Source organism: Pelodiscus sinensis, chromosome 1, assembly GCF_049634645.1.
Source record: "Pelodiscus sinensis isolate JC-2024 chromosome 1, ASM4963464v1, whole genome shotgun sequence".
NCBI lineage: Eukaryota > Metazoa > Chordata > Testudines > Trionychidae > Pelodiscus > Pelodiscus sinensis.
Window position 1 is genome coordinate 161,254,857 of NC_134711.1, and position 26,751 is coordinate 161,281,607.

The window sequence follows — 26,751 nt, forward strand, 5'->3', positions numbered from 1 at the left end:
GCACTTCATCGGGATGTGCCCGTCCCCCAGACATTTAACACAGCGCGAGTGCCCGTCAGATGCAGGCATGGCATCCTGACACTGTGAATATTTCTTGAAGCCAGGCATGGTCTTTGCAAGTTGCCAACAAGAAAACAGCTTTTGGGTTTTTTTTGTTGTTTTTTTTTGTTAAGGCTACTGAACACAAACTATAAGATTAGGACGGGAAAACAAAGATTTTGAAAACTAACTAGGCTAACTATTAACAACTACACTAACGACAAACTGCCAAGTGGCAAATAAAGTTTCTAAGTAAAAATCCCTTTTTCTCCTCAGGCTGGAGAGCGAGCACATCCTAGGTCCGTCTGCAGCCACGGAGGGTTGAAAGGAAACTGACGAGCCGGCCCGCGCTCAGCTGTAACGGCTCGAATGGTGTGAGACAGCAGGAGCGCATGCGCAGGCCAGCAGTGCTAAGGAAGTTTCTCCGTTTGCGGCGCTGGGATGAGCCCAGCACCTCGAGTGGAGCACCCTCGGGGACACTACTCGACGAAGAAGTAAAACTTAATGAAAGCTCTATTAATGACAGTTCTGGAGCAAGATTAATTTGCACAATTTAGGAATGCATTATTCAAAGGCCTCTTAATTTTTATAGCTAGGGTTGACAGTGCAAGTTTAGGAAGAGAGACACTGGGTTTTGGGATATATTTCTCCACCTCAAAGGTAAAAAGGGCAAAAATGTGAACATTTGAGTTGGAATACTCTTGAGTCTCTCAGTTAAATACTCGAACATGCTAATTGTAGAAAGCCTTAAGAGTTTTGACAACTAAGTTTGGCAATAGGCCTTTAAGGGAAGAAGCAATTATTTGAGTTAGTTCCAAATATTACAGACAAAGATTGAGATAACAAATGGGAAGAATTAATTTAAAATGGCAACATACTTTTATAGTTCCACGAATGACTATTTGCAGGATACACATCTGAAGAGGTTAACTGACATGACTATTCTAGAAATAGTATCTGCACTTCTTATATTAAGGCCCCCTGAATATAGTCACACACAACGTGAGAGAGAGTCCCTAAATACTAAAATCTAAAGGAAAACAGTGTGTCACTGACTTTGTCTTTATATTTCAGTTTTAGCTACTACACTCATGCCATTGGCTAAAGGTCTTTATTAAAGGGTTTTTGTAATCTGTGGGAAGCTGGATCCAAATTCCACGATAAAACCCAATCAGTGCGGAATTTTTATAGTATCTAATTAGTTGATATATTTTCTTCCTAAATTTCATCTTAATTGTGCTGTAGATTTTTAGAGCGCCACGAATGTCAAGTGAGAATTTCAGTTTTTTACAACTAAGTGTGGGATAGTTGGGAAATTAGGTATCTGAGAAGGCAAGGAAAATGAATGGTTTGTGATTAAAAGATAACCACATCAGCTGGATGTTTCTGCTGGAAAGAATAGCAGTGTAATATAGTTAATACTGGCATGTAGGGCAACTCTAAACTACAAATTTAAGTTGATTTTAGTTGTATTTATATACAACCACCACAGTAATTGTCAGTTTTGCATGTTCATACTATGCTCCTGTCAGCAGTATAGATTTCAGATGAAGTCTCCATCTTTTTTTGTAATTACGAAGGAAAATGAATAGTCTATGGATAAAACCAAGTGTTCTCCAACACAAAACAATGGTGCCACATGCAAAATACAATACGTGCCAAAACTAGTGAAGTTAAAAAAAAGTATTTTTGACATGAATGCTTATTTTACACAGTATGATTATTTTTATGGCATACGCTAAAGAGATTCATGTGATGTTAAATTTGTACACAGCCATTTCGTCTCACACTGTTTCCATGCAATGCATGCAGTTAAATATAACTCAAACAATCTGCTCTACAAATTCCAGCATCCAATATTTGGCAAATGTAAATGTAGTAATAGCGAATAGAAAAGCTGGTTAGATGTGGAAAACAAGAACCTGGTAAATCCATCATACAGAAAAAAGAAAATGGGGGAGAGGGAGGAAGATACTGAAATTACCTCATTATTCTATCACCTATTGCTGTTCCTCTGATATTAAATCTAGTGAAGGGAACAATAGTCAAAGTCATTCAAAACGCCTGTGTATCAAGTTTTTAAGATTACAATCTATAACAGTCTGTGTATTAAGATTATTCCAAAAATTTTACTTCTTCCATGTGGGTTAATACATGAAAACATTTTCATTTAAACCAGCACTACCCCCTAGTTTTTGAATATTTTATCAGTACACAAAGTAAGTTTTATAAAATATATTAATTACTCATCAGTTGAATTATAGCAGATGTGGCAGCAAGTTGCATAAGCATTTCCATTTTAAATTCTTTATTTTGAGTCCCTTATGACTTGACATTTTCCACTAATTGGATTGATTTTCCAGGGTTAGTCTCTGCTCACAGGTGACTCTCAGAAAGTTTGAGCTTAACCAATTCAGCCATTTGAATATGAAATAGCCCTTAATGAGAAGAGCCTTTGACTATTCATGTGAAAACTGATTTTGAACTGAATTATAACGAGTCAAAAATCATACTGTGTGCACTTGCAGTACCATTTTCTCACTAAACCCATAAAGTTTACAGCTAAGGAAGACCATGTTGCCGGTGCATATAGGACTAACTTTTCTGTGCTTTGAGAAATTTGAGTACATTTAAGTTAAAAGGTATTTAGGTGTTTAGGCATGCAAGAGAAAAGACTCTTCTTGTGGATTCCCCAAGGAGCATAGGAAATAATTCCCTTCTGCAGACTTGTAGGATAAATAACAATGTTCCAGCAGAATCTAGCCAAATAGTTTAACAATATGAAATTTGCATTCATCCTTATTCTTCAAATATGCCTCGGAAATTCCCTTAGATAATTGTTCATGGGTGTGTTAATGTAATATTATATTAGCTAACTAGACAAACCATTATAAAATATTTCAAGCACCAAACATTTCACTTTTTAGTCAATATAGTCTTCACCATTGTCTAAGGTACTACAGCAGCAGACATGCTACAAGAAAAGAATGAGATGGCCATTCTATCCTAAGTCTCTGATTTTCAGTTCTAGATGAGAAATATTTTAGGCTGAAGCCAGCTATGAGCCTAACAACTCAGTTACATTTGTGTCAAGCTTCACAATTAAGTAAACCTGCAAAAAAAATTTTTTTTTTTACTTTAGAACCACTGCCGTGGACTTTTTCTATGTTCAAATAACTCAAACAGCTTTTTAAAAAGATATGTTCCCATTGCATTCAAGATAAACAGTTGAATGGGAATCAATGTAAGGAAAGCTATGACAGATAAGTAAAATTAAAATATTAAATTATAGGTCTACTATATTTTTTAGTTTTGCATTTTAGATAAATTATGGAAAAAATCAATGTTCCATTTAACATCTATTTAATCTTCATTATACATCTAAATACTAAATCATACTTATACTGGGAAACTGCTTCTGGACTTCAATAATACTCCAAGTTATGTTCATTAAATGATAAATCCTGATTAATTGACTTGAAGACCAGGATATTTTGTTATACTTTAAACACACTCTTTGGTGCTACTGTTTAAGGAATACAGGTGAACCGCTCTAAACTGGGACTCTGGTCCAGCAACATCTGTTATCCTACCAGATCCCAGATGTTCCAGGACCAGAAAGTCCCGGTGGAGGGCTGCCCAGCAGGTTGCCCAGCCGGCAGCACACTCTGGCCAGCAGCAGAGCCAAAACTGGTGGGACCAGACTTCCTCACCTGGGACCAGTCAGGTTCTGAGGCTGCTGGTCCAGAGAGGTCCAGTCTGTAATAAAGTGGGTTAAGATTTCATATTTCCATATCTATAACATACATGTATTGGTACATTTTTGCTTGCAGACACTGTATTCTGCATTTCTTAAATCTAGTACTAGAGAGTTGGTCATGTAGACGTATTCCCAGAACACAACAGGTAGCGTTAAATAGAGCCAACTCCTAATTTGGAACATATAAATAGTTCTATTAGGCATCTAAATGAAGATAAAGGGAGATCCCTAAACAACATATGAATGAGACATAGTGAATCCCATTTAGAACATCTGAAGCGATGATCTATATTCATTTTGTTCAAAATGGAAGGAAAATAATGAAAAATTCATGCAGCATGAAGTACTATGTGCTTTTTAAATGATGCAAACAGGTTTCAAAAGGTATGTTTGAGTATTTCTGCCACTGATTATCCTTAGGAGGAACTGTAAAATCTTGCCTCCAGAATACAGAATTTGGGATATACACTTTCCAGTATTCCTCAACAAAAAAGCTATACATTATAGACAAAAACTGATTTGGGTTATGTCACTATCTGAATTTTAATTCTACATCGTCAACTGTGGAGTTTCTCCAATGCCTAGGAAGTATTTAACTTATAGAAATACGTGGAAACACAGAGATTAAGCTGTATTCTAAGCAGTTCAAATTTCACTCATGTTATACCATGGAAAAGTCTCCAATTGTCAACCGGATTTTAGCATCCCATCTTTGAAAGTTACAGTCTTTTCTTGCTAGAAGAAAATACATCAGATAGTCCCAGAAAATCCCAGAAATTTTACCAATTTATCAAGGTACCCGATTATATTTTTCTGTATATGCAGAGGTGAGCCCTTCTATAGCATGTAGACAAATAAGGATACCAAATGTCTTTACTGTAAGTCAGATAAAAAAGAATTAAGTGCTTTGTCACATGGGGCTGCTTCTCTGCAGCCCAAATATATTGAATTACAGCTGTCCAGCAACAGAATTTCCAACTGGGGGAGACAATACATCTTTTTTTCCCAGGCTCTGGAATCTCAACATGATTTTTGGTTTTCCATACTCCCTCAAGTTCTGTTTCTTTATATATCTTTAAATTATCTCTAAGCGTATGGCTAAACAATAGCAGGGAGGTATGGTTCCCTGCTCAGGTAGACATATATACAGGGTAGCTCTGCTTGAACTAATATTCTAAAAACGGCAGTACGATCATGGTGGCAAAGACAGCAGCTCAAGCAGCCATGATCACATTATTTTTAGGGGGTACCTTGAGCAGAGCTAGTGTCTGTATGCTACCCAAGTGAGAATTCCACCTCCCGGCTGCTATATACATGTACTGTAAGGTCTTGACGCAAGATATACAAAAGAAGTTATTCACCCTGTGCAGTAACGATGGTTCTTCGAGATGTGTTCCCCCATGGGTGCTCCACTGTTGGTGTCGGGCTTGTCCTAGTGCTGCAGATCGGAGATCTTTTAGCAGTCGTCTGCCGGACTGCACATGAATGTCGGTCGTCTCGCAGCTTTTTCTGCCATTTCTGGTCACGCGGTCCGGCTCCCGCCAGTTCCTCCTTATCGTCGAGGTCTGAAAAATATAATCAGAGACTCCAAAGAGGGGAAGAAGGTGGGTTGTGGAGCACCGACGGGGGGATACATCTCGAAGAACCATCATTACTGCACAGGGTGAGTAATAACTGCTTCTTCGAGTAGTGTCCCCGTGGGTGCTCCACTGTTGGTGACTCCACAGCAGTAGCTTGGAAGACGGAGGCGGGTTTTGGAGTCAATGTATTGCCGCCATAGAGAGGACCTCAGAGCCAACTGCAGTGTCGGTCACAAAAATGTTAGAAAGTGCATAATGTTTTGCAAATGTAAGGTCCGAGGACCATGTGGCCACACGGCAAATGTCCTTGAGGGAGACTCCCTTGAGGACAGGAGTAGAGGATGCCTTGACCTGATACAATGGGACCTGATAGAAAGGTTTTGTTTTGTAATACATAGCACCGCGTAATGCAGGAGTTGATTATCTTTGATATAAATTGTGCTGATAATGGGAGACCTTTGGAATGGTTGGCTATGGATAAAAGCAGACAAAGACTTCCGAAAGGCCCAAATTCTTTTGATGTAAAAGGCCAGGGCTCAACGGACGTCCAGGGAATGCAGTCAAGAGGGCTGTTCTGAAAAATGTGGTTTCGGGTAGAATATGGGAAGGAATATGGGCTTGTTTATGTGAAATTCTGAGTTAACTTTAGGTAAAAATGCTGGTTGGGGTCATAGTATGACTCCCTGAGGCGTAAAGACAGTATAGGGAGGTGTCACCAATAGGGCTGCCAACTCTCCCACCCTGCGTGCTGAGGTTTTTGCCAGCAAAAACACAACCTTCATGGTTAGGGAGGATAGATCACAGGTGGCTAAAGGCTCAAATGGTGGGTGCATTGAGGTATTTAGGACCAATTCCAGATTCCACAGGTCTGAGGGTTGCCTATGTCATGGGAAGATATTGGCCAACCCCTTCATGAATCTTCTTGTGATAGGGTGCGAGAAAACAGTACAGCTGTCCTCAAGTTGTTGAAATGCCATGATTGCCACTAAATGGACCTTCAGAGAAGAAAGTGCGAGGCCCAGATGTTTAAGGTAGAGAATGTAATCCAAGATGGATTGCATGGGTAGCGTGTTAGGGCCTAGTTTCCTGTCCAAGCCCCAAGAACAGAACCGGCGCCATTTGTGCAGGGAAGTGGTACGCGTGTTACTTCTTCTGCTATATAGGAGAACATGCCTGACAGCCTGCGAACAAGTCATTTCTCCTTATTGGAACCAATTAGGAGCCATGCTGTCAACGTGAGGTGATCCGGCTGAGGATGTAGCAGGTACCTGTGGTCCTGTGTCAGTAGACTGGGTCGTCTGGGAAAATGAAACGGGGGATGGAGCGACATGCAGAAAAGGTAAGGAAACCACGTTTGATGTGGGCAGAAGGGTGCCACTATCACCACCCTGGCTCCATCCATAGCTATCTTCTCCAGAACTCTTGGAATCAAAGGAATGGGAGGAAACGCATATAGGAGATGACGACTCCAACTGAAGAGGAAAGCATCTCCCTTGGATGTCAGACCAATGCCCGCTCTTGAACAATATTGAGGGCACTTTGTGTTGTCCTGAGTGGCGAAGAGGTCTATGTACGGATATCCCCAGCGGTTGAATAGCACATGCAGGATGGTGTGTGGGTAAAATGCCTGCTGAGGGTATCTGCTGTGGTATTGTTCTTGCCAGGGAGATACACCGCCAGAATGGCAACTTCATGTCGGTCGCACCAGTTCCATAAATGTATGTCTTCCATGCACAGGGAAAGGGACCGAGACCCTCCTTGCCTGTTTAAATAGTATACTGTTGCCATGTTGTCCGTGAGGTTACGGACCACGCGGCCATGGATAAGAGGAAGGAAAGGTTTGTAGGCGTTGAAGACAGCTCTCAACTTGAGAAGGTTTATATGTTGGACTCCTATGCCGACCACTGACCTTGGGTCTATGTGTCGTGGAGATGGGCACCCCAACCAAGTAGAGTTGCATTGGTTGTGATCTGCATAGTTGGTTGGGGTCGGTGGAAAGATATCCCAGCCAATAATATTGCAGAGTCCACCATGTTAATGATTCCTTGACCATGCATGGCACCACCACCATCCTGTGTGCCTCGTGTTTGTGCGGAACGTATAGTATCATCATCCAATACTGGATGCATCGGAAGTGCAGTCTTGCATGTGCCACAACATACGTTGTAGCTGCCATGTGTCCCATGAGCTGTAGGCAGGTAAGTATGGAAATCCTTGGACTGGTGGTGAGAACTTGAACAAGGTCTCGAATAGAGTGGAATCTGGTGATGGGCAAGTATGCATGTGTCGTGAGTGAATCGAGTCGAGCCCCTATAAATTCTATGGACTGTTGTGGTGTCATGGATGACTTGGGGACATTGATTATAAGACCGAGTGCCTCGAATAGTGCCCTTGCCATGTTAGTGGCACGAGTGCTTCATCGAAAGATGACCCTTTGAGGAGACAATCGTCTAGATAAGGGAACATTATGATTCCCAACAGTCGGAGGAATGCCACTAATACTGCCAGCATTTTCGAGAAAACCCTGGGAGCTGAAGAGAGACCGAATGGTAAGACCTTGTACTGGAAGTGTTCGGGTCCTACTACAAAACGTAGGAAACGCCTGTATGCCAGATGGATAGTCACATGGAAGTAACACCTGGTCAGTTTTCTTGGCAAACAGGCTGTGCCTTCAATTGAAGCTCCTTTGGCACCACTGCCATGTTGAGCTTTGAGGCCCTGAACATGATCACTGATGTGGCTGTGGTCTGCGCCGCCGCATCTTTGGTATCGAGGGCAAAGAGCAGTGCCGATTGAGAGGCAGCATAACCCTTTTGCACAACAGCCTTGAGTACCTGACGCTAAATGTACAGTAAGTGTTCGAGAAGGGGAACTAATTTTGAATAATTATCAAAATTGTGGTTGGCCAATAATGCTGCATAATTGGCCTCTCTCAGTGTTAAAGTGACCAATGAATAGACTTTTCTCCCCAAGAGGTCCAGACGTTTACTGTCCCTGTCTCCAGAGGTATTCTTATATTGCAGCGCTTTGGCTCTTCGTTGCACCGTGTCGACAACAAGGGCGTTAGGCTGTGGATGGTTAAATAAAAGCTCCATGCCTTTTGCTGGTACAAAATACTTTTTGTCAGTCTTTTTATTTGTCGCTGGAGTGGAGGCGAGTGTTTGCCATATATCATTGGCCACTTCTAGGATTGCCTCATCGAGTGGTAGAGCCATCTTTGATGTTTGTGAAGGCTGTAGATTTCTTAGGAGATAGTGCTGCTTCTGCTGGACCTCTGATAGCTGCACCTTTTGGCTGTCGGCAACCCTTCTAAAACAGCTCCTGAAATTGGTGTAAGTGGTCTGTGTGCGAGGAATCTCAGGGAAGACAGGTGAAGAGGAAGAAATGTCTTCAGAAGAATGGTCTTGTGGTTCATCTGACAGCTGTCTCTCTTCTGGCTCAGACTGATGTGTTATGGATGGCTGATTTCCCGTGGGTGGCCTCACCGTAGAGGGAGAGGGAGAGAGTTTTTGCATGGGTTGCGTGTGTCTGATGATAGGACTGTGACTTGTGTGAAGTAAGGTCTGGTAAGTGTGAGTAACGACTGTCATGACGACTGTCTATGCTGACAGTCATAGTAGTGTAGGGAGTATCTGTGGTGATGGCTGCATCTGTAAATCTCTTGGTACCTGGAGCTGGTGGAAAGTGTGGGGGACCTTGGTGATCTGAATCTACCCCGTGAGAGCACTGGAGAGAGTGATGGATAATAGTGCTGATGGATAATAGTGCTATCTGGGAGAAGGAGAGGCACTTGGTGAGTATCGGTGAGTTCTGGATGGAAAGTGGCTTACAGATTGATGGAACTGGAGAAGATGAAGGTGGTTCAGGAGAGAACATAGCCTGTTCCGGACTTAGTGATGGGGTTGGTAACTTGTGCCTTTTCCAACGCGCTTTGATCGGTGCCAGAGGATGTTGTGTTAGTGATGATGGCGGTGTCGACATGGGAGTTGGTGCTGCCTAGGAAGTTGCTCAGGATGATGGTGCCGCAGTCAGGTGGCGTGCCAGTTCTGGCTGGTTTGTTGGTGCCAGGACAAGCGGTGCCGCATGAGTCAGCGCCGATATGCGCGGTGCCACCAGCACCATATAAGGTTCTGGTCCCAGTGTGGGATCCGGTGCCGGGCTCGGCGCTGGTGTGGTCTGCGTGGCTGGTGCCAGTTGTACTGTCAGTGCTGGTTTTGGTGCCAACGTACTACGGACTTGCTTGTGATTCTCCGGTCGGCGGGCTGTGGTTGTGCTCGAAGTGCCTGGTTTTCTCCTGTGCTCACGTGGATTGCTGGCAGGGAGTGAAAGGGAGAAGGCCTTCTCTTAGAATGCATCGCCTTTGGAGAAGGATGACGCTTGGCTGCTGGTAGCGATTGTGATGGGCCATGGGGAGTCCGTTTGCGGCTAGAGCACCTTATCAAAAAGCAGCATTTTCAGCCGCATCGCCCATTCCAGTTGTGCTCAAGCAGTAAGGTTCAAGCAGTGGGGACATTTCTGGGGAATATGTCCCTTGCCCAAGCACCTTATGCACGATGTGTGCCCGTCAGACTCAGGGATTGGATCACGGCATGTGCCGCACTTTTTGAAGCCTGGTGATCTCAGCATGGTTTTGTGAAGAACGTCCTTAGGGTGTGTTTTTTTTTTTAAGTGAACACGCTGAACGACTATCTACAACTATTAACTAAGTAACTAACAAACAACTAGGTGACAACTGCTAACTGTTTAAAATTTTTTGTCTCTAGATTCCTGACAGGATTAACACAAGAGGGAGCTCTCTCGGTCTGCGCCCGGAGACGGTTAAAAGGAACTGGCGTTCGTTGGACCGTGCAACCAGAAACAGCGCAAAAAGCCATGAGACGACCGACGCGCATGCATGGTCTGGCAGACAACTGCTAAAGGATCTCCGATCTGCAGCGCCGGGACAAGCCCAACACCAACAGTGGAACACCCACGGGGATGCTACTCAAAGAAGTAATTCTATATTATACAAAATGTTTTGTTGAATAGTATGAAAATTCAAGAGCCTTAAAGGGTATGTGAACATGACTTCTGACTTGGTTATAATTATATTAAAGCACTACGTGTTAATCCTACAGTTTTCTATGGGCTGGTCTACTTTAGAAGCAAAATAGTGAAGGTGCACTGATGCAATGCAACTGGTGAAGATATTTGATGCCAGTGGAAGAGGGCTCTCCTGTTAGCATAACAAATCCACTTATGCAAGAGGCCCACCAACTACTAATATTGTATGTCCCACCAACATAGTGCTGTCCATACCAGCACTTGTAAGTTACAACAACCTGTTGCTTTGGGGTGGCTTATTCTCACCCCTGAGCAATCTAAGTTATACTAAAACAACAAGGAGTCTGGTGGAACTTTAAAGACTAACAAATTTAACAGAGAATTAGAACATAAGCTTTTGTGAGCTATGCTCAAATGCTGAAGAGAAAAAGACAGAAAGAAGAAAAGGGATACAGAGATGGGTACGTGACAACTGTTATACTGATGTAAATAGCAGTGTAAATTAGTCCTAAGACTTTTGCAAGGCATTACATGGAGGCTTATGTTTCACTCTGCTAAGGCAGAACTTTATTACAGGTTATTACACTTTCCTAAACTGGGACACTTATCCTGCAACATCCGTGGTCCAGCAGGACCACAGATGTTCCTGAACAGGAGAGTCCCAGGGCAGGAGGGACAGCAGCTGAGACAGGAGAGTCCCAGGGCAGCTGAGGGACAGCAGCGAGGCTGGTGATAGTGAGGCTAGGGCCTCAGCAGCCTGGCGGTGGTAGCAGGGCTGGGGCAGCTCAGCAATCCAGCTAGTGGAGCTCATGCATGCCACACCAGCGGTGGGTGCAGGGTCACGGCACCCTGGCTGACAGCAAGGCTGGGCTGTGGCAGTCCATCAAGGGAAGCCTGTCCGGGGCTGCGGCAGGCTGGCAGCCCAATTAGGGCTGTGTGCCAGCCAGGCAGCAGTGCTGGTGCTGCCACATTCACCCAGCTGGGACCAGGGCAGCTCAGCCAGGACCACATGCTACTCAGCAGCAGAACCAGCAGTGGAGCTGGGGCAGCCATTCTGCGTGCCACTGTGCCAGCAATGGGGCTGGGGCAGCCATTCTGGACTCAGGGCCATGGCAGCTGTGTCACCCAGCTGACAGTGGGGCTAAAAGAGCTGGTGGCAGGAGGGGCAGCAGGGGATTTTTCCTGGTCTGGCAAATTCCCCCATCTGGGACCACTCAAGTACTGAGGATTCTGGACCAGGAAGGTCCAACCTGTATCAAAGTTTTATGTTTTTTCAAGTATTGGGACGTCCTGAATATCTGCAAGTCTCAGACGGCAGTCACACTTTGAGACATGTAGAACACATGCCTGTAGAACACATTTTACATCTGAGATCTAATAATCCTAAAAACTCTTATGTACAGAAAGCCTCCCAAACCCCACTCCATTGACAAACTCACAAACATTCTCATCTCACCTCTTCCCCAAAGTAATATACTTTAGACAAGTGTTTCTTAAACTTTTTCATACCATGGAACTACAAACAATTTTTTTTGTGTAGAACACCTATGAAAATTTTCTTTAAAAAAAAAAAAAAGTCATCAGACCAAAAAAAGGACAAAAACAAAGAAGTAGTCACAGCACACCTGCGAGTTGTTCACAGAACACCAGCGTTCGGTGGAACGGTTTAAGAAACACTGCTTTACACTCCTTGTCCTAGTTGCAGATACCCTCCAAATCTCATCTCTTCCCAAGACCAGATACCATATATGCACACATTTGAACATGCAGTCTAAATACACGTATTTGCAGGTATTAGGACACTTGGCTCTGGGATAGAGGAAAAGAGGAGTTGGGCATGGTGGGTTTGTTATTAGGACCATGAGGAAGAGGGCTTAGCTATTGGTATTGTACTAACATAACTTTGTAAATCAAGGATCATATCTGGCAGTAAATTAAAATTAGAAGGAATTGACTTAAGTACTCACTCAGGCAAATGCTCACTGATTATCAAAAGAAGATCTGTTTATAAATCATCTTCAGTACATATTCAATCAGCTTCCAAGACTGCCAGTATGGTCTTTAAGATCATGATTTTCCCTCACACACAAATCTACTAATTCACTAATAGTTAGGAAGACATTGTAGAACCAGAAAGAAAACAATATGCATTTCATTACTTAATCTTGTTACTTTTCAGCCATGTATATGCTCCTTATACATACACAAAAGAACAAACTGAAGACAACAGGGCATCAAATTTAACCATAGTCAAAAACCTGGAGGCAATCCTCAGTCACCCTGGGCTTTACAACCATCTAATGGAAAAAAGTAAGCTTTATATATTTTGGTTTTTATCTGCAGATGAAATATTTATTTTTATCAACATCAATGCAATTACCATACACTAGATTTGCACTGGTATAAATAAGAGTAGAATTTTGCCTTACATTCCTCACCAATGCAATCAAATACAGAGAAGGAGGAAGTCTGTAAAATCTAGCTTAATATCAGATATGCAGCTGTTTGGAAACCTGTCTCTTATATAGCACTTTCTGTTGCAAACAGCATCCAATAATCAACACAACACTGGGTAGGAATTTACAAAATATGGGTGGGGAAGAACCCAAAGGAAGTCCATATCAGAGACAGCATTAGAATTTTGGGAGACTGCTTCACAGCTTTGTGTTCAAATCAGTAGGGCACACCATATGCTGTCCATACTGAGGAAACGGTCTCTACATACCAAGATTTTAATGCTACACAATATTCCACTCAGTAAGGCCAGTGGTACTGTAGAAAAACAGTATGTAGTCATGTAATTCAAGACTGCAACATGATGCATACAGACAACGTGGATAATTTAAAGTTGCATAGGGAACCGTAAGCCTGGCATTTCCTAACTTTTCAGTGCAATCTTAAAAATGTTCTTTTAAAAGTTTTAGTTTAGTTTAAGAGACTGAAATAGTTATTTTATCACATGGCATCATATAGACACCAACATAGGTCACCAGCAGAGTGGAAACCTTTATATTTCCACCACAGTGGCAGAGGTTTGTTCAACTGATAGCAGTTGTAGGTTGTTATCCTTTGTGTGAAACTGTCATTTTGACTTGGAAGACAGACAATATATTGCAACTGAGAAATGAGATGAGAAAAGATGAAAAAAACAGTAATGTGGCAAATATAAAAATAGAGGAGCAAGAAAATTCCCAAGGCATTTTTCCAGCCTCAGAAAAGTGACAGAAAAGTATTGTTTTGTTGTCTAAAACTTTACAAATGCTAAGTGAATTCATTCCTGATAAAAGCTGTCCAACTTACAAACCTGGAGGGTAAAGTTCCACAGAATTATTTATATATGGTATTTACATAACACGTGTCACCTGGGACTGCATGAGAACTTGGGTTGTGAAATAACTAAAAAAAGTTTGTTTTTAAACCATGTGTTCATCAACTGTGGTAAAACACCAGCATGGACAGAGCAGTTGTAGTTACAGGCAGTCCCCGGGTTACGTACAAGATAGGGACTGTAGGTTTGTTCTTAAGTTGAATCTGTATGTAAGTCGGAACTGGCGTCCAGATTCAGCCACTGCTGAAACTGATCAGTTTCAACAGCGGCTGAAACTGGACGCCAGTTCTGACTTACATACAGATTCAACTTAAGAACCCCAGGCATCCCCAAATCAGCTGCTGCTGAAACTGATCAGCGGCTGATTCCAGGAAGCCCGGGGCAGGGGCTTCCTGTAGTCAGCCACTGGTCAGTTTCAGCAGCGGCTGACTTGGGGACGCCTGGGGCAGAGCAGCTGGGGTGCTGCTGGGTTGGTCCAGTAGCGCCGCCGCTCCTCGGCGCTACTGGACCAACCCAGCAGCACCCAAGCTGCTCTGCCCCAGGCGTCCTGATTCAGCCGCTGCTGAATCTGACCAGCAGTGGCTGAATCAGGACGCCTGGGGCAGAACAGCTGGGGTGCTGCCCGGTTGGTCCCGTAGCGCCCAGAGCGGCGCTACGGGACAAACTGGCAGCGCCCCAACTGCTGTACCACAGGTGTCCGGAGCAAAGCCATGGAGCACGGGGGCAGCGGGACAGCCCAGACGCGCCGTGGCTGTCCGCTGCCCGCGTGCTCCGCGGCTTGGCTCTGCTTTGCCCCCCCGTCCCCCTGGTCTGCAGACCGGGGGGGGGCGGGGGGCAAAGCAGAGCCAAGCCGCGGAGCGCGCTGCCAGCTGACAGCCCAGACGCGTCTGGGCTGTCAGCTGACCGCGCGCTCCGCGGCTTGGCTCTGCTTTGCCCCCCCCCCCCGTCCCCCTGGTCTGCAGACCAGGGGGACGGGGGGAGGAGGGGCAAAGCAGAGCCAAGCCTCGGAGCGCGTGGGCAGAGGACAGCCCTGTCCGCTGCCCACGTGTTCCGCCGCTTTGCTTCCTCTCCCTGGTCTGCTGGAGACCAGGGAGAGGAACGGCCCCATTCGTAACTGCGGATCCGACATAAGTCGGATCCGCGTAACTCGGGGACTGCCTGTATATGGTTATCAGGTCAAGGTAAAAATATAGTAATTTATTAAAATCGCATTTTCCCTAGTGTGGATATACCCCAGGAGAATGTACCTCAACACAAACCTGAAGGGGAAAGAGTAGCTCAGCCTCCATGGTCCATTCAATCATATTCCTCTCTAACATTCCAATAAGAGCACCAAACAATCTCAGTTACAGTGGTGAGCTTTGACATTTATTGCTCAGTATTCTGGGATATGATGTCATCTAGGGACACAGACATGAAGTAGCGGTAGTCCTATATTTTAAAAATCCCATCAGCCATCCAGTCCCGTGGGAAATTCTACTTTGCGGAAACTATAAAACCTGGAGTAAACAGCATGAGGCATTGCTCCCCTCCAAGATGTAAATATATATCAAGGAGACAATATGAAATAGAAAACAATTAAGGACATTAACTTGATACCAAGTTAATTTCTTGAACAAGCAGAACAGCTAAGTTTCAACTATTTTAATTTCCATTGTACATAATTAACAGAAATATAATTTTATACAAATACAGCAATGTATCCCATACAAACACTGTTAAGAATATTTCAAATGAGAGGTGTACCATATACTAATGTGCACCACAAAGTCAGAATAAAAAAATTATAATATCTTGCCTTGGGGTAAGCTTTTTAGCATGTGTGTGTGTGTTTATTTTTTTTTGTTGTTTTCTCTGTAATGCTTTAAGAATAAATTTGCTTGCATAGAAGCAGCTGTGTGGTAATTATAATTTGGGAGAATACATGGGTCATAACCCTCAAAGAGAAAGCAAAACACATGCACTGGTTCTTTAGGAAGACTGTCTGGGATATCAGTGTAAATCAGGAAACTGTGAAACATGGAAGGCCACAGGCAGAAAGGAATCAGATACATGTATCTGGCCAGAAAAGATGGTATCTGGAAGCCAAAACCCAATGTGGATGTTGTTGGTGGACCACAGAAGGGGAATACAGGTGCTGTTATACTGCAACTGACAAGTATTCTAAAAAACCCACGGATCAACTGCAAACATTTATCACTGTGTAACTTAGATAAAAAGGTCCCCCTCCCCCCCGCTTTTGCAAGAAAGATACTATGTATTATATACATGCTGACTAGATGCAGCCTTCATGACTCCTTGAAGTTGTCAATAAGGCACTCTAGGCCACAAGCTTTGAGATACTACCGTTTAGGGCTGAAACAGGAGTTCCTAAATTTTCTCTCAGAAAACAGATGCCAAAAAATAGAAAAGGAAATAATTATACTAACCTGTGTCCTGGTCCTCCTCGATACCTTGCACCAGGTATCAAGACAGGGTCATCATCACTATCATCAGTTTCTTGGAAAGCAGTGCTTCTGGTGGATGATTCTTCATGAGCTGCAAGCCCTGAAGAGTCTGGCTGTGGCTGAAGTTCATGGTTTGTATTAACTGGGTTGGCAGTGGATTCTGTATGTTGTTGACTTGAACTCTCCTGTTCTTTGCTTCTTTCACTTGAAGATCCTTCTTCTGGATTCCTACAGACACTGTCAAGATTGGGATCACTTTCTCCTTCTGTGCTGGTTCCAGGATGCTCTGATATATACTTATCTGATACAGCTAACAGAAAAAGGCAGTTAAAATTAGCTAGCAGTTATAGGGTACTCAAGAAGATGTTTTAAATGGTCATAGAAAAAATATTATATTTGGGCTGGCTTTAGAAAGTTATGGTTATTCACCTTCCCTGTTTCAGATGACCACATGAAGAAACAGGCAACATACCTGTATCTGTTCTCTCTACAGCTTCATCTACAGTTTTCACCTCTTCCGCACTTGTGACTTTCTCATGCAATTCTTTAGGGACTCCTGAAATTAAACATCAGAATCATGTAATCATTTCAGTAGCATGAGTACACATCTATAACTCCTGTAGAATACTAGAATTGCCACATTGGATTAGGCCACTGGTTCATGTAGTCTGAAGTGCTACTTCAAGCGTCTGTATCTAACGCCTCAGAGGAAGGCAAAAAGATCCCATAAATCCACCTACCAATTGTTCAGTTTGGTATAACAGAGAATAAAAGTGGGGTGAGGGGTGAGCGATTCTTTCTTGGTCCATGCTACAATCCTCACTGATACAGCCATTTGATCCAACTGTCTCCTGCAGCAATGAATCCAACAGGTCGACTGAATTCAGCATAATAAAAATTTCTCTGACTAACACCTTAACATTGTATCCCCCCTTTATAAAGCTATCAACTTTAACTGTTTATTTACTAAATGAATTAACATAAGTGAAAACAGAGTTAAATGTAAAATTTCATGCTGTTTAAAAGGGAACCGCTCTGAAGACCCAAGTTCCCTAATTATTCAAATACAGCATAAACATGGTGGTAACAAGTCTTTTCTATCCCAGCAATATTTTTTAAACTCTGGCTTTCAAGAAACTCCTCCTCATAGTGACACAATAAAAACTGTTCATTGCTCTCCCATAACACAAAGAAGCAAAAGACAATAATTTCAGAATTAAGAAAAACATTATTTTCTCTTATATAGCACTACATGTCTCTTCAGTTGACAACTAGAATTTGTTTTGTAAAGTAAATAATTTGTTGCCTCCTTGAGCTTGGTTATTCATTTTGCCTTCTTGGAAATAAATGACAAAAGTACTGTTCTATTAATGTTACATTCTGCTCTCATTTCTATGTGTGTAACTCCCACTGAGTTCAATCATAGCTGTGAGTAGAAGTGAGACCTTGCTATTACAGGAATAATGATGTATCTTACTTGTTTCTTCATTTTCTGGTGTTGGCTGCTCTGAGCTTTGTGTTCTTACAGCTTCTTCCTGGCCTTCAGGTTTGCAATGACTTCCACTCCCTCTAGAACTTGAAGTTGTGCTGCTCCTAACAATAAAACACATGTAAAACGGGTCAGTAATGTGGAAAACACAAGAAGATTCCATTTTAAATCGAAGGGATAACCACATAAAGTACCTCACCATTACTATACCTGTATTATTCGTTTTCTAATTACTTAAAGCCACACAGTTGGAACCAAATTTTCAGAAGTGGCTTCCGTAGTGTGATGTCATTTTGAAAAGGTAGAATCCTTAAAGGCTTGATTAAGCAAAACATATGACTGCATCTAATCTTATTTTTTTATTTTTGTGTCCACGGCTGTGTATAATTTTTTACAAATCTTTTTCCATCACTGGAACATGATGTAATAAGCTGCAAAGTTATTAAAGTAGTAAATACCCAAAGCTGTACTAACTGAGATTGAGAACCAGAGCTACAAAATTCCAAGCAGATACATATAATTAGAATGTATTGATCTGCAAAAGCATGCACCATGGATTTGATGAAATAAACATAGCATATCAAAACAGAAACTGAAGCCTTAACATGCATCTGTGGTAAGAAAAGGAAGAGACATGAACTAAGATGTGTACATGAATAATTAAGTTATCACATTGTCTATATTACCTTCAACTACTTCAACCACTCTCTTTAAGTTGTAATAATCTATATATGGTTTAACCTAGAAGATTGTAAACATTCCAGAGCAAGGGACAGTTTTCTTTAAAATACCAGAATTTAGCATAAGTTACTACTAAGTGGTATTTGAGATCTGTTTTCCCTTTATGCTTAGAGTAGGTGAGATACCTGTTGGCAAATGTTTTCTTTTAATAAATGGGGAAAATGGCAACATACACAACTGCCTCAATGTATATCCCTTGGACCAAAGTCTTGAAAGACATTTAAAATAATTTTATCCTTATGAAACTAAATTCTCTTCCTCCTGGAGTTTCATATTTTAAACTCACTGTCCCCCTCTTCTTGCTCTCAAACTACAACAATCACCACAATAAGGCAATGGAAACTTTTCTTACTGAACTTTGAAGCTGGATTTTGGGCTTTGTCCAATTTAAAATTAGACTTTAAATTATAATAATGGGTATAGCACACAAAACCATGGTAGAAGAGTACTTTACTATTGTAACCATCGCACATTCATCACTAATAACATTAACTAAAAAATTATTAATCTTCCACTCTTCTCACAGAACATGCCTATCCTACATCATTCAATAATAACCATTGTACAAGGTAAGTGTATGGTTATTTAAAACCAGCAAACCAACAGTCCCGAAACAATCTGAAGCTTCCCAGATTTGGATTCTGATAGTCCATAGGTCTATTTAAGATCTTTTATCATATCCATCACAAGAGTGTCTAAGATCCAGATCTATTTGGGTAGATCCAGAAAAGTCAACAGGAGTCCGTGCAGATATAAGCATTAGGACCTAAGGCCTGGATTTTTAAAAGTCATTTAGGTAGTTAGGTCCCAAATCCCTGTTGAAAGTGCTTAAGGAAGCAAGCTTCAAAATGTTACAGGGTACAATGTGTTTTATTTTTTAGAACTGTAGTGTTTATTGAAAGTTAAAAATATTTTTCTCATTTTAAATGTACGAGAGCAGAGAGCCATTGTTCATGGTATTATTAATCTACATATTAAACAGTAATTTTAGAAAATTAAATCTGCCTCTGGTAGCAGGGAAAGAGGAGAATGAGGCAATCCTTGTTCTTACTTTTAGGAGACATTCAACTACCACAGCAATGGACACCAGATAAAACAGAGCAGACCAAGGCCAGTTAGATAAATTATCCTGTAGTGAGTGTTAGGATTAGTTTCCAATTCAACTGAATACACATACAAGTTACATTAGTTTTCAAACATTATCATCTTACCGATTTAAAAAATGTTAAGGGCTAATACACCTGCTACATATAATAAAATAATTGCCTTATTAATTTTATCTACAAATTTGCAGGCTTTAAGTTTTAGGAGCACAGAACCCAATAATTATTACTACATATGTTTAGTAGATTAATAAAAGTATAATGGAATAGAATTTGTATCCAGAATTAAATCTGGATTGCAACCTGGCCATTTACATAGTAGTGAAAGGTAGTACAGGCAGTCCCTGAGTTACATGGATCCGACTTACGTCAGATCCGCAGTTACGAACGGGGCCCGTCTCCCTGGTCTCCAGCAGACCAGGGAGAGGAAGCAAAGCGGTGGAGCACGCGGGCAGCGGACAGCCCAGATGTGTCTGGGCTGTCCGCTGCCCGCGTGCTCCGCCGCTTTGCTCTGCTTTGCTCCCCGTCTCCCTGGTCTGCAGACCAGGGGGACGGGGAGCAAAGCGGCGGAACACGCGGGCAGTGGACAGCCCTTTGCTCTGCTTTGCTCCCCGTCTCCCTGGTCTGGGCGTCTGGGCTGTCCGCTGCCCACGTGCTCCGTGGCTTTGCTCCTCGTCCCCCTGGTCTGCAGACCAGGGAGACGGGGAGCAAAGCAAAGCAAAGCCGCGGAGCCCGAGGGCAGCAGGACAGCCATGGCGCGTCTGGGCTGTCCCGCTGCCCCCGTGCTCCGCGGCTTTGCTCCGGACGCCTGTGGTACAGCAGCTGGGGCGCTGCCGGTTGGTCCCGTAGCGCCGCTCTGGGTGCTACTGGACCAACCCAGCAGCACCCCAGCTGCTCTGCCCCAGGTGCCCTGATTCAGCCACTGCTGGTCAGTTTCAGCAGCAGCTGACTTGGGGACGCCTAGGGCAGAGCAGCTTGGGTGCTGCTGGGTTGCTCCAGTAGCGCCGAGGAGCGGCGGCACTACTGGACCAACCAAGAAGCACCCCAGCTGCTCTGCCCCAGGCGTCCCCAAGTCAGCCGCTGCTGAAACTGACCAGTGGCTGACTACAGGAAGCCCCTGCCCCGGGCTTCCTGGAATCAGCCGCTGATCAGTTTCAGCAGCGGCTGAATCTGGACGCCAGTTCCGACTTACATACAGATTCAACTTAAGAACAAACCTACAGTCCCTATCTTGTACGTAACCCGGAGACTGCCTGTATTCAGTTTGTAAAACCTGTCATGCAATTTCACCTCGGAAAACGAAAGCTATAGGAGAGATTTCAACCAAGAAACAAGAGACAGGCTAGCTGTGGGTTTATTTGTTTTGATGACAAGGAGTAGTTAAAGTGAGGTCTTTGGTCTAAAGGAAACTTCCATCAACATACTTTATGTTGTAGATAAAAAGAAAAAAAAAAAGACAGAAGATAAACTAAAACTATTCCTAGATTACATACCAACAACTAGAAGTCTCCTGCTGTGTAATCTCCATTATCATTTGTTTTGTGGTAACCTCTACCTAGTAGGGATGTGAATGAGTAGTTGACAAGTCGATTAACCAAAAGCCTAGGCTTATTGGTCAATCTAGTCAACTACTCGCATCCCCACGCTTGCTGCCTCTGTATCGGAGGCAGCAATGTGGGGGAGTAGAAGCCAGTCTGGGAAGAGGAAGCTTAAAAGCTGGTTCCCCTCAGCACTGGCTCCATGATGCTACCTGCAGCGAGGGGAGGGCAGGGGAGGCTGCCACAAAGCAGTCCCTGCCCACAGTGGAGCTAGGCTCACTGAAGACAGGCTATTCCACATCCCACAGAGCTTCGTGACAACAGCCCCAGTTCATAGCTAGCCTGGTCCACTGCGGACACAGGCTGCTTTGTGGCAGCCACACCTCCTTCTACCTCTCTCCAGCAGCCTCTGTCTGTGGGGATCTCAGACCAACCATGGAGAGGAGCTGCTTCTGTATCAGAGGCAGCAGTGTGGGACGGCAGGCAGCCAGTCTGTGAGGGAAGCTGGGTTTTAAACAGACTCCCCTTGAGGATTGGCTCCCACCCAGCACCCTGTGCTGCTGCCTCTGATACAGAGGCAGCAGTGCAGGGGGCTCCCCAGGAGTGGGCCCAGATTGCAGTGGCTGCCAGCCCTGCCCCAGGGTCTACAGAATAGTCAACTAACCACTAAGAGTTCATGCAGTTAGTCGACTATTCTGTTACCTGCTATTTAACATCCCTACTACCTACAGGCCTGCCATTGACAAGGGTCCTATCATGGCAATGATTGTACAAACACAACAGCAGGACAGCCCCTGTACAGAACAGGTTACAATCCCATGTGAAACTTTGAAGAGCTAAATAAACTCCATGAATTTTTCACAAGAACCACCTTTCTAGCTTAAGTTTCATATTATCTCCAATTTTGAATATGCACTATAAAATTGCTGATCAACTAGCAGTGCACCTCACCACATACACCCTCTGTCCTTCCGGTATAACATAATACATAAGTGGAAGTGAATCCATGGAAAATAGTGATTGAAATTGTGCACTAACCAAGTTACCAGACTGGCTACACTATAAACTACACTACAAACTTTGGGCAATACAAGTTACATAGGCACAAAGCTGCCACAGTTACCACGTCGTGTGCGCGTGTGGGCATACTTTTCTTCCTGTGTTGGTGTTATGGGACACTTGGGTCAATGCACAGAGCAGTACACTATCGATAGATATACCAGTGTACAACTTGCCATTGTCCACCACTATAGTTTTTGGGAAGTTTTCCTAATGCAGTAAGGCAGAACTGAGTCACACAGGAGTGCCTAGGAAGAAGGGTCAACTTCCCAGCATGCACTACCTTCGCCCCATAATAAAATCTCTGTAGTAATTTTCAGGCCTTTTTAAAAATCCCATGAACCTGCCTGGCAGTCCTCACAGTCTGCCATCTCCGACAAACATGGAGCCTGCACTGGTATGCACTAATAAGTACTGAAAGCCCTATCATCTGATATTTGCAGAGCCATAAGAAATACTGAATGAGCAGGAAACATGACTAGTTCTTGGAGAACAGATTTCACAGGACATAGTGAGAACCCATTCCAAGCTATTGGTGGTGTGCATGGAGAGCAGCTGCAGAGCATGACGTGCCAAGAAACAAGCACTGATTGGTGAGATCGTAACAAAGCAGGCTTAGAATGATGAACAATGGCTGCAGAACTTTTAGATGCTCAAACTACACTCCTGGATCTGTGCGATAAGCTTGCCCCAGACCTTCAGCAAAGAGACACCAAAATGAGAGTGGGATTGACCACTGAGAAACGAGTTGCAATCACACTATGGAAACCTACAGTGCTAGATTCCAAAATTATTTCCCACTAACTGATGGCAGTTTGAAAATCCACTTTGGGGATCATGGTCATGCAAGTGTACAGGGGTATTAATCATCTCCTTCTACACAATGCTATGACTCTCAGCAATGTTCAGGACATAATGGATGTATTTGCAGCAAAAAGGTTCCCTAACTGCAGTGGAGCAACAGACACCATACATATTCCTATTTAGGCACCAGATCATCTTGCCACAGACTACATAAACAAAAAGATCTACTTTTCTATGGCTATGCACGCATTGGTGGATCAGAAGAGACACTTGACTGACATAAATGGTAATTTGTCATGTGTGGCGTTTGCATCTTTAAGGACACAGGACTGTTCAGGAAGTGATAAGCAGGGGCTCTCTTTCCTGACTGATGGACTGTCATTGACAATGTTGAAATACAGGTAGTGATCCTGGAGGACAGAGCCTATCACTTGTTCTTCTGCCATGAGAAGCCATACCCCCACCACCTCAACAGTCCCAAGGAAAGATTCAACTACTACCTTAGCAGACGTAGAATGGCAGTTGAATGAGTTTTTGGTAGGGGCACTGATGTTGGATCAGAGTAAAAAAAAGCACCCCAATGATTATAGCTGCTCCTTTTGTCCTGCATAGTACCTTAGTAGAAAAGGTGCAAAAGTTGCCACCACCTGGAGAGCAGAGTGGAGAGATTATCCATTGAGTTTGAATTGCTAGACACAAAAGCTTTTAGAAGAGCTTAATGCATAGCTATATGGCATATGGAAGCTTTGAAAGACCACTTTAACAATAAGAGAAGGTTACTCACTTTGTGCAGTAAAGGAGGTTCTTCAAGACTGTTGTCCCTGTGGGTGCTCCATCTTAGGTGTGTGGATGCCACTGCAGGCCTAGTTGGAGAGTTTTCGTAGTGCCCTCTGGTAGGCTGTGCACACAAAGCAGACAGCACACACAATGCTGCTACTACACATGCACAGCCAACCAGCCCCTCAGTTCATTCTCTGCCCTGGAAGGAAAGACTAACATGTTCAAAGCAGAGGGGAGGAAGGGCACATGGTGGAGCACACACAGGGACAACCATCTCTAAGAACCTCCATTACTGCACAAAGCGAGTAACCCTCTCTCTTCCCCTTCGAGGAGTGTCCCTGTGCGTGCTCCACCTTAGATGACTATGAAGTAGGCAGGCCCTTCGGTTAGTTAGTATCGTGCACAGCAGGTAGGAGAGTGTGTCCAAACTGGGTACTTTGCCAGAGGTAACTGTCCAGAGCATAGTATCTAATGGAGGACCATGTTGCTCATCTACATATGTCCATGATCAGAATGCCATTCAGGTAAGCTGTAGAGGCCACCATGGCTCTTTTGAGTGTGCTTGTAGGTGCAACAGAGGAGCTTGGCCGCAGGTACAATAGCCCAGTTTGATACAGTCCACTATCCACCTGGATATTCTCTGGGTGGAGATTGGCATGCCCAGCAATCTCTCTGTATCGGAGATAAAAACCTGTTTGACTTGCAGATCTGTGTAGTTCTGTCAAAAAGGCAATCACCCTATGAACATCAAAAGTATGCAGTGCAGCCTCTTTGTTATCAACATGAGGCTTTGGAAAAAAGACTGGTAAGCTTATGGGCTCATTGCAGTGGAACGGAGTGGGAGCCTTTGGGAGGAACTTAGGATGAGGACAGAAAACAGCTTTGTCCTTATGGCACACTATGAAAGGAGGGTCTGCCACAAGAGCACCAATTTCACTTACCCCCCTGGCAGAAGTGACGGCCACCAGTAAGACCACCTTCATAGAGAGGTGGAGCATGGAGCACGGAGCATGTCGCCATAGGCTCAAATGGTTTACAAGTGAGAGCCCAAAGGACTAAATTGAGGTCCTAGGCTGGGACAGGAAGCCTGGTAGTTGGTAAGTATTTTGTATGCCTCTTAGGAAACGCTTGGTTGTTGGATGAGTGAAAACTGATTTATTATCGATGGGCTGTTGAAGAGCTGTAATGGCTACCAGATGGACCTTCAAAGAGCTGAATATAAGGCCCAACTCCTTCTAGGATGTACTGTAGAATGTCAGCCAGTGGCACTGCAGCTGGGTTTAGGCCTTTTTGTTCTGACCACATTGGGAATCTTTGCCATTTATAAAAGGTAAGATTTTCTGGTTGTTATTCTGTGACTGTTCAATAAGATTTGTTTGACCTGATCAGCGAATGTTACTTCTACTGAGGTGAGCCACTGAGGAACCATGTGTAGAGGAGTGTGGGAGGCATGGATGGTGAACTCACCCACCCTCCTGTGTAAGGTGGTGAGGAAGCAGCAGGAGACACCATGGTCATCTCTTGGATGAAGAAGGTAAGTGTACCTTATCTGCCCTGACCACTCCAGAGCGATAAGGATTACTGTGGCTGTGTCGGATCTTATTTTGTTGACCACTTGATGGAGAAGTGGGATTGGAGGGAAGGCATAAAGAAGCAGTGCATTCCATTGTATTGTTAATGCGTCCCATAGAAAGTACGTGCCAAAGTCTGCACAGGAACATTATTGTGGACACTTCTTGCTGGCACTGGTTGCAAACAAGCCCATTCTAGGAAACCCCCAGCATGTGAATAATTGATGGGAGGACCCTAGAGTCCATTTCCCATTTGTGAGGAGTTGAAATTCCTGCTGAGGCACACTATGCAAGGGGTATTTTGGGTGTTTGCCCCTGTTTTTTTGAGGGGAAGTCACCCTTATTGGCTGAATGGGATCTCTTCCTGAACTGGTCAGAGGAAGAGTCCCTGACACTGTAGCTTGAGGGAGCTGCCTTCTCAGACATAGCCACTGGGGAGGACTGCTGAGGTGGGGGTGGAGTGCTCTGGGTCCAAGGGAGATGAGCTTGAATGGTAGCCCCCTGACTTTCTGTGTCCAGACCGTTAACTGCTTGCAGTGCAGACATGTGGCTGTCACGTGAGCCCGCCCCAGGCACTGGACACACTGAGTGCCCATCAGAAACCGGCATGGAGAGCCTGCAAGACAGGCAGCATTTAAAGCCTGGAGAACCTGGCATTCCAGGAAGGAAAGATTGTCAAGGCAAAAAATGGTCTCAACAAGGGGGGGGAAAAAAAAGAGTTTTTTGTTAAATAATACTAACTGTTTTAACTATTAGAACCAGTGTTCCCTCTAAGCTGTGCAACAGCACAGGTTCAAAGGTGATTAATCAGCCCCACCCAGTCAACTCCATGCATGAAGCCCTGAGCCTCTGACTGAGTGGAGCTGATTGACACACAGCTTAGAGGGAACACTGATTAGACCTATAAGCAAATAGATGCTAACAAGAAAACTAAGAGTCTTTTGAAGAAAACTGGAGAACAACTGCAGTTGCAACTGACGCTGGGGGCGGCAGAGAAGAAACTGAGGGGACAGTTGGCTGCACATGGATAGTAGCGGCACTGCGTGTGCTATCTGCTTTGCATGCGCAGCCTACCGGAGGGCACTGCTACCAAAATTCTGACTAGATGCGCAGCTGCGACCACACACCTAAGGTGGAGCACTAACAGGACCACTCCTCAAAGAAACCATTAAAACACAGTGTGGCACACTTTACTCTATTGGTCTCTGCTGTACTGGAGCCTTTTAAGAATTGCATGGTGCTTGATGTATGTCTATGAATATAATTGTCAATGCACCTATTAATTTTGTGGTGCTTGCTGTACATCTGATTATTACAATTCTATGAGTTGTGCACATTATCACACTGCACATTATCACGTAAGTTGGTGCTTTCAGAACTAAGCATTCTGCAACATATGAACTAATAAAAATGATTTCCCAAATACAATTTTATTCAGTAACAAATTAATGCAAAAAAGTCTGTGCAAC

The 26,751-nt window shown here is 43.7% G+C and overlaps 1 protein-coding gene across 7 annotated transcripts in view; it reads right to left on the reverse strand.

Moving 5' to 3' along the window:
- Nucleotides 1–26,751, reverse strand: part of DCAF6 (DDB1 and CUL4 associated factor 6) — a 156,182-nt gene that overhangs the window by 20,380 nt on the left and 109,051 nt on the right. For 5 of the 7 annotated variants that reach the window (XM_075909075.1, XM_075909054.1, XM_075909043.1 and 2 more), the window contains 4 exons: nucleotides 17,675–17,790; nucleotides 16,670–16,753; nucleotides 16,180–16,507; nucleotides 2,024–2,065 (listed from right to left, as the gene is read on the reverse strand). In XM_075909075.1, the coding sequence (XP_075765190.1) occupies nucleotides 2,024–2,065; nucleotides 16,180–16,507; nucleotides 16,670–16,753; nucleotides 17,675–17,790 (570 nt within the window). The remainder of the gene's footprint in view (nucleotides 1–2,023; nucleotides 2,066–16,179; nucleotides 16,508–16,669; nucleotides 16,754–17,674; nucleotides 17,791–26,751) is intronic. The other 2 variants (XM_075909049.1, XM_075909079.1) reach the window with 1 other exon arrangement.